The 8,269-nt window shown below is 46.4% G+C and overlaps 1 protein-coding gene across 4 annotated transcripts in view; it reads left to right on the plus strand.

The window, feature by feature from the left end:
• LOC121536829 (protein TANC1) overlaps positions 1-6,800 on the plus strand; it is a 292,594-nt gene extending 285,794 nt beyond the window's left edge. For 2 of the 4 annotated variants that reach the window (XM_041844415.2, XM_041844416.2), the window contains exons 22-27: positions 141-273; positions 1,383-1,412; positions 1,527-1,618; positions 2,576-2,722; positions 4,890-4,990; positions 5,150-6,800. In XM_041844415.2, the coding sequence (XP_041700349.1) occupies positions 141-273; positions 1,383-1,412; positions 1,527-1,618; positions 2,576-2,722; positions 4,890-4,990; positions 5,150-6,776 (2,130 nt within the window). In that variant the 3' untranslated portion in view covers positions 6,777-6,800. The remainder of the gene's footprint in view (positions 1-140; positions 274-1,382; positions 1,413-1,526; positions 1,619-2,575; positions 2,723-4,889; positions 4,991-5,149) is intronic. The other 2 variants (XM_041844417.1, XM_045206560.1) reach the window with 1 other exon arrangement.
• The last annotated feature ends 1,469 nt before the right edge of the window (positions 6,801-8,269 follow it).

Consider the following 8,269-nt stretch of genomic DNA (forward strand, 5'->3'; position numbering starts at 1 on the left):
TAGGCTCAACACAAGTCCTCTGTGTCTCCTTATGGGACGCACACTGCTGAGAATTACCAAAGATTTATGGGAGAGTTAAGAGTGTGTGTTCTGACTATAGAAGAGAGTGTGTGTTTGACTGTGTTGTTCCTGGTGTGTAGGTCCATTACCTGGTGGAGAGAGGAGCGGTGATAGAGCATGTGGACTACAGTGGCATGAGGCCGTTGGACCGGGCGATTGGGTGTCGGAACACGTCAGTAGTGGTGACCCTGCTGAAGAAGGGGGCTAAACTGGGTAAGAAACTAAGAACTCTAACTATGATACAAATGGTCCGTGTCTGTTTGCTGCAAATAATGTTCATTCAGTTAATGTGTCCACTTTCGTCTGAGTATTCCAACCATAGGACGTTCTTTTGGTTGCTTTACGATGTTAGTAATGAGACTTGTGCTTCCAGCTGAGTGTCTGTAATTCTACTAAATAAGATGAGGCTAATGCCATGGAATCAGGTGACAAACTCCTGGTTTCATTGATGGTCACTGCTAAATTCAAGGCAATGACACTGAACCAATTTCTACCAGCATTCACCTAGTGTGTGTAGTGTCTCTCTCTCTTTCTGTGTCTCTCTCTCCCCCTCTCTCGCAACGCGCTCTCGCTCTCTCTTTCTTTTCTCCCCGGGGTGTGCCGGCAGGCTAATTTGAGAATGTGACTTATCACCTAAATGACATTCACTGAGGTATCTAGGCCTGGAGCTTATCTGCCTCATTTTACATCTGCAGTGCAGGCCAGCCAGGCGCACCCCTCCCAGAATTAGCTAATGGCCAATATCTTCAACCCACTCCCCTTGCTCTGGTAGCAATGTAGCCTGCTCCTAGCACACAATGCTATCAGTCTTTATGATCTGAATGACCATTACGACCAGCAAATCACCATTTTGTTTAATTAGGATTCATATCAATGCAATTGTAGGTACAGTATATCCACTGACAGACCCGCTCTATATTATCAGTGCAGGAATCCTTAATGGTGAAACAGCCACATCCATTTGCGATATTAACACAACAAAGAAGTTACTGTAAACAACAAACACTGTTTTTTCCCTCAGACATCATTCCACGCGCGATAGAACGGCAGAATATGTACTGCAATTTTCTTTCGCGCGACACGCCTCACCTCCACTTCGGCAACAAAACAACAACGGCGGACAGTGCCACTGTTTCCCCTACTGTGAATTCCATCTTTAATCTGGGAAAGGTCCAAAATGAATAAATCACATTTTATAGTTGTAGCAGTTTCAAATTCTCCTCTGCTTTTCTGAATGCTTTTATCTTTTTGCATGATTCCTTCCTTCCTTCAATCTCTCATCCTTTTTCCTTCTTCTTGACTGCATTCAATGTAACCCTAAGGGTGCAGAACGTCGCCTTATGATCGATCAGGTACAATCTTTAGGTAACTTTACCTTGTTACCAATTTCCTAGTGAATATAGTCCGTGGATTGGGGAGCGACAGTGGTGTAACTCTACTTTCTCTGTGTCTTTGTGGACCAACAGGGAATGCAGCCTGGGCTATGGCCACATCCAAGCCTGATATCCTCATCATTCTCCTGCAGAAGCTTATGGAGGAGGGCAACCTGCATTACAAGGTATGGAAAAGAGATCAAGTCAACATTACACTGTTAAAAGGATACTTCGGGATTTTGGCAATGAGGCCCTTTATTTACTGTACTGTGCCGTTTGTAGGAAGTTGCTAACTAGCGCTAGCGTAATTGCTAACCAGCGTTAGCATAATGACTGGAAGTCTATGGTATCTGCTAGCATGCTAGCAGATACCCATATACTTCCTGTCATTGCGCTAACGCTAGTTAGCATTGGCTCATGAAACTACCTCCAACTTACTTCATACTTGACACGGAGACATAAAAATGGTATCCACAAGTTCATCTGACTCTGGGGAAATAGATAAAGGGCCTCATTGCCAAAATCCCGAAGTATCCCTTTAAGCCTGAACTTTATGGTTCTAAACAAGGACATTATACTGTATAATGTTTATGTACAGTCAAGTGTGTTCTGAGTGAATGGAATATATTTGATATTTTATGATGGGCTACATTTAAACAAGACTGAGGCAAGTACTATAATTATGCCTTGATGATGTCACTGAATTGATCAGCCATCAAAAGGAGTGTTTGTATACATCTTAGCCACTGTATAAAAAGGACGTCTCAGCCACTAATTTGGTTAAGATAAAACAACATAATGACTGTCATATTTTGAGCAGCTCAATGCGACGCAGCAGAGATGAATGGGTGTGTGCAGTGCCACGCTCACCTTCTGATCCATGATTGATCCGTGACATTTAATAGATTGAGTTTTATGGCAGAAAAGGACAATCCGCTCAGGTGGAACCTGTGTGTGATTGATGAGAGAGAGAGAGAGAGAGAGGGAGTGTGTGAGCTGCTGCCGCGCGGCTGTTGGGTTGGGGGAGTATCTGACGACCATCCTTCTCTTCCTCTCTCGCGTCCTCTTTCTCTTTCCTTCCCTCCCTCTCTCGCTCTCCTTCCTTACCTGTCTCGTTCTCCATAATTTCCCTCTCCCTCCAGAAGGGGAAAATGAAAGAGGCAGCCCAGAGGTACCAGTATGCTCTGAGGAAGTTCCCCAGGGAAGGGTTCGGCGATGACCTGAAGGCCTTCAAAGAGCTGAGGGTGTCTCTGTACCTCAACCTCTCCCGCTGTCGAAGGAAAACCAACGTAAGATTCCCCACGTCTATCCTCCTCCTCTCCTTTTCTCCTCTAGTGCTGTATTTACTGGGTCATTGGTTCCCTAAGGTCTCCGTTAAAAAGACATACAGTGCATTAGGAAAGTATTCAGATCCCTTTACTTTTTCCACTTTGTTACATTACAGCCTTGTTCTAAAATTGATGAAATAAATGTTTTCCCTCATCAATCTACACACAATACCCCATAATGACAAAGCGAAAACAGGTTTTTATAGATTTTTGCAAATGTATAAAAACTAAAAACAGAAATACCTTATTTACATAAGTATTCAGACCCTTTGCTATGAGACTCGAAATTGAGCTCAGGTGCATCCTGTTTCTATTGATCATCCTTGAGATAATTCTACAACTTGATTGGAGTCCAGCTGTGGTAAATTAAATTCATTGGACATCATTTGGAAAGGCACACACCTGTCTATATAGGGTCCCACAGTTGACAGTGCATGTCAGAGCAAAAACCAAGCCATGAGGTCGAAGGAATTGTCTGTAGAGCTCCGAGACAGGATTGTGTCGAGTTACAGATATGGGGAAGGGTACCAAAAAAGTTCTGCAGCATTGAAGGTCCCCAAGAACACAGTGGCCTCCATCATTCTTAAATGGAAGAAGTTTGGAACCACCAAGACTCTTCCTAGAGTTGGCCGACCGGCCAAACTGAGCAATCGGGGGAAAGGGCCTTGGTCAGGGAGGTGGCCAAGAACCCGATGGTCACTCTGACATGGCTCCAGAGTTCCTCTATAAAGATGGGAGAATCTTCCAGAAGGACAACCATCTCTGCAGCAATCCACCAATCAGGCCTTTATGGTAGGGTGGCCAGACAGAAGCCACTCTTCAGTAAAAGGCGCGTGACAGCCCGCTTCGAGTTTGCCAAAAGGCACCTAAAGACTCTCAGACCATGAGAAACAAGATTCTCTGGTCTGATGAAACCAAGATTGAACTCTTTGGCCTGAATGCCAACCGTCAAGTCTGGAGGAAACCTGGCACCATCCCTACGGTGAAGCATGGTGGTGGCAGTAGGGACTGGGAGACTAGTCAGAATAGAGGGAAAGATGAACGGAGCAAAGTACAGAGAGATCCTTGATGAAAACCTGCTCCAGAACGCTCAGGACCTCAGACTGGGGCGAAGGTTCACCTTCCAACAGGACAACGACCCTAAGCACACAGCCAAGACAACGCAGGAGTGGCTTCGGGACAAGTCTCTGAATGTCCTTGAGTGGACCAGCCAGAGCCCGAACCTGAACCCTATCGAACATCTCTGGAGAGACCTGAAAATAGCTGTGCAGCGATACTCCCCATCCAACCTGACAGAGCTTGAGAGGATCTGCAGAGAAGAATGGGAGAAACTCCCCAAATACAGGTGTGCCAAGCTTGTAGTGTCATACCCAAGAAGACTTGAGGCTTTAATCGCTGCCAAAGGTGCTTCAACAAAGTACTGAGTAAAGGATCAAATTTATTTTATATATAATTCTAAAAAACGGTTTTTGCTTTGTCATTATGAGGTATTGTGTATAGATTGATGAGGGGAAAAAACTATATAATCCATTTTAGAATAAGGCTGTAACATAACAAAATGTGGAAAAAGTCAAGGGGTCTGAATACTTTCCAAATGCACTGTAATATGTGATCAGGCCATATATGACACTAGAAGGGGACATTGGAAGATCTTTAAGTCTAAGAAACTGTTGTTGTACTGTGTATTTCTGAATGTATCTCAAAGAGACACGCACCAGAAGTATGGCTGCTGTTAGGGAGTAGTAGACAGCGCTTTAAAAGCCCCATGATACAATTTCAAGCCAATTCGTGTTCCAGATCGATGAAACGTGCTATAAACTAACACAATGCTCTTAGGAACAGAATGAATGCAATAAATAATACTATCTACTACCCGTACAAAATTATAGCTATTAAGCTGTCCAGTTGAGTGAGTTTGATTGAGCCATTCAGGGCTAAATTATAATCTGTGCAGAAGTCCACAAGCGATAGCATGCTTGTAGACATTAGTGGAGCTAATGTCAGCTTGCTGCCATAATCAATCAGGGAGATAGATGCAGAGAGAGAGAGAGCTGGTCCCCTGGACAATGTGTATTTCCATTTCCCTGCATTGGTTAATCATATTGATCCTTCACTCCCCTCACAACAGGACTTTGGCTTGGCAGAGGAGTTTGCAACAAAGGCCCTGGAGCTGAAACCCAAATCGTACGAGGCCTATTACGCCCGCGCCCGAGCCAAGAGGAGCAGCAGGTAAAGCTATTCATCAGGAGAACTCAACTTTTAGGAGACCATTGTTAGCATGAATTGTGAGAATATGGTTCTGTTTTTTCTTTTTTTTTTGCGCTTCTCCAATATCCACATACCTCGTTCTGTATCTCTCTATCCCTCCCTATCTCCATTCCACCACAGGCAGTTCACGGCGGCCATGGCTGACCTACACGAAGCAGCCAGGCTGTGTCCCAACAACCGGGAGATCCGGAGGCTGCTGGCCCGTGTAGAGGAGGAGTGTATGCAGATGCAGCGCAGCACCACCCAGGGAAAACCGCAGGGGGCCACGTCCTCGTCCAACCAGGCCCCGGCCAACCACGACTCTGACCACCAACACGAGGAGGGGGAGGAGGAGGTGGTGTCGGAGCATAGCATGGCCGTCAGTAGAGGTCTGGATGGACAGAACACTCTGGGGCTTAATAAAGTGGAAGGGGAGGGGACTTCTCAGTTTCAACACTCAGATAGGAGAGGAGAGAGAGGTGATCCCTGGCCACAGAACATCTACTCCATCAATAGAACTCTGCCTGACACCCTCACCACCCAGCAGCAGCAGAGTACCAGGCCTGGCTCTCCCCCCTCCGGCCCTTCGTGCCCTGGTAGGCTGAGTCACCACTACCCTCCCGGGGAGCCCAGAGAGCCCACCAAGCAGGCCCAGATAGTCAAAACCAACCAGCACATGAGCTCCCTGCAGGCAGGAGGCCGCTCCTCGGGGGCCAAGTCCCAGTACGCCCCTTCCAGCCCCCTGCCCAGCCGACACATGTCCAGCATGCTGAAGCCAGGGGGTCTGGGCATCGACATCAGCCCTCTACCGCCCCCTCCTGATGAGCCCGTCCACGGGGAGCAGCGCCTGTCCATGGCTGCTGCCTCCCAGAACATGGCTATGGGTCACCACTGCGACAGGGACAGCGAGTCCCTGCACTCTGCCCAGGCCTCCTACTCCTCCCAGGACTGTCTGTCTGCCCACTCAGTGTCCTCCCTGGACGCTCTGACCTCAGGGTCTCCCCAGGACCTCCTCAACGCTGCAGGGCCAGGCCAGGAGCGGAGGAAGGTGTGTGGGGGTAACGGGGTCTCCCAGGCAGTCTCTCAGGGGGGAGACGGCAACATCAGGGTGTCCAGCTCCACCAGCTCCCTGGCCTCCAGCAGTAGTCTATCTGAGAGCGGCAAGCTGCAGGGCCCTGACGTACGTACCAAGACCACCACAGACAAGGCCAAGCAGGGCCAAGGAGGCACAAGCGAGTGGAAACCCAGGCCCTTCATGGGCATCATGGACAAGAAGGCACGCTTTCTTCAGCAGCAGCAGCAGCAGCGGGAACAACTGCAGCAGCAGCAACAACAACTGCAGCAGCAACAGCACCAAAGGCTCCAGAACCACCCAGGCCTACAGACCGCCAACGGAGCCCTCCGCAGCTGGCAGAGTCACTCCTCTGAGGGATTAGTGTGCCACACCACGTCTGCCATGGGCCTCCAGGTGGCGGGGGCGAACTGTGAGCTACCTTATGCCAAAATAGGGAGCATTTACCACGAGCAGCTCAAAGCTCCATCTCAGGGTGCTATGGGGAGCCTGCAGAACGGAATGCACTCAAAGGAATTTGCAGAGAAGTTCTGCCAAGCAGCCACCTGTTACAAGGAATCCAAGCCAGCTCTGGCCATGCCGTCGCACGCTTTTGTGGACAGTAGGCCCAAGCAGCCGAGCTTAGCCCGAGAGAATCCCACCATTCACGTAGCTTCAATGAAACCAAAGCGATCATTCATAGAATCAAATGTGTAGGGATATTTATCTCCCCTCTCTCAACACACACAGACACATGTGCGCGCATACACACACACATACACAGATACACACGCAGGTACACACACACATACAGACAACACGCACATGCACATTGTGCACACACACAACACACCCACAAACACTTTACACACACACATCTTTGCAAAAATTCTAAGTGGAGGGATTGCTTAAGGTTTTACCAGCCCATAAAAAAAGTCTAAACTTTTAAAGTATGCAAACTATGTTTGTTCCCCCTGTGAATATCTGCCACAGGCAGCGTTTTGATTGAAGCAGTAACAGAACAGATGGATTTCTTTCCTACTGTTGCATATGGCTGTTTGCTTCTGTTACTGGATGATATGCTCCCTCTCATTCAGCAAAGCTGGAGACATTGCACTGAGACATTGGGCATGTACTAAAAGACAAAACAGTGACAGCACTTTACGCATTTACATAGGCCTTTAAGTAAAGTGCTTACACAACATATTATATTACAGGATAATGTTATTACTGAATTGTTCAATGTTGAGTATAAGACAATATTTGCATCCAAAATGGCACCCTATTCGCTATATACTGTAGTGCACTACTTTTGGCCGGCCCTGGTCAAAAGTAGTGTACTATATAGGGAATAGGGTGTCATTCTGGACACACAATGGGATTTGAACTGTGTTCATTATGTCAATGGTGCTGATGGCAGAATTATGGAGCTGTTTAGAAGAGATGTAAGAATATGTTGGAGATGGGCATTCCTGTGTTCTAAGAAGGATGTTGTAGATCCTCACATTGTGTATATATAAATATGTATTTTTCCTTCTTTTGAGTGAAGATCTATGTCAGCGTATTGACTTGTTCAAATGATCTGTATTTTGGAGGTTTCTTTTATGTACATTTTGGTTCCGACGGTGTTCAAGGTTCAAAAAAAATTATTTGTTTATATGTTTGTACATTCTATAAATTTCCCGATAACGTTCAAACTAAATCCTCTCTGTATCTGCTTGTCGTTGCTGTCTAGGTTAATTTATTTACAGCGTCTATGGCTTGATTAATTGTAAAAACAATATATTTTATAGTTATTTTTGCACAGCTACTAAGACGTTTTACGAGTTCAATAATAAGCGCTGTCAAAGTAATATTGGTTTAAGTGCATGCCACAATTTCAGTTTATAATAAAGTTTTTAAAAAATCTATAAACAATAAAGGTTTGGGGGAGCGTGGTGCCATCGATAATATTTTAATATGTATGTTACTTGCAATGGTTGCCATGTTTCCAGTATTGTGAGCTGTGTTACCCGTAATCACATACTGTAATAGAACATTACTTCCATTCCCACCATGGGGAAATAAAGTCCCACTGAGAAAACACAGGCCTGCTGGCTGTCATTGTAGCAGGGAAAGAAGAGGCACGTTCAACATCGCTCTGGTCCAGGGCGGTAGTGCCCGTTCGAATGCACACTAACGTCCTGGACCAGAGCGAAGTTCGACAATAC

The sequence above is a fragment of the Coregonus clupeaformis genome, chromosome 23, assembly GCF_020615455.1.
Source record: "Coregonus clupeaformis isolate EN_2021a chromosome 23, ASM2061545v1, whole genome shotgun sequence".
NCBI classification, from domain to species: Eukaryota; Metazoa; Chordata; class Actinopteri; order Salmoniformes; family Salmonidae; genus Coregonus; species Coregonus clupeaformis.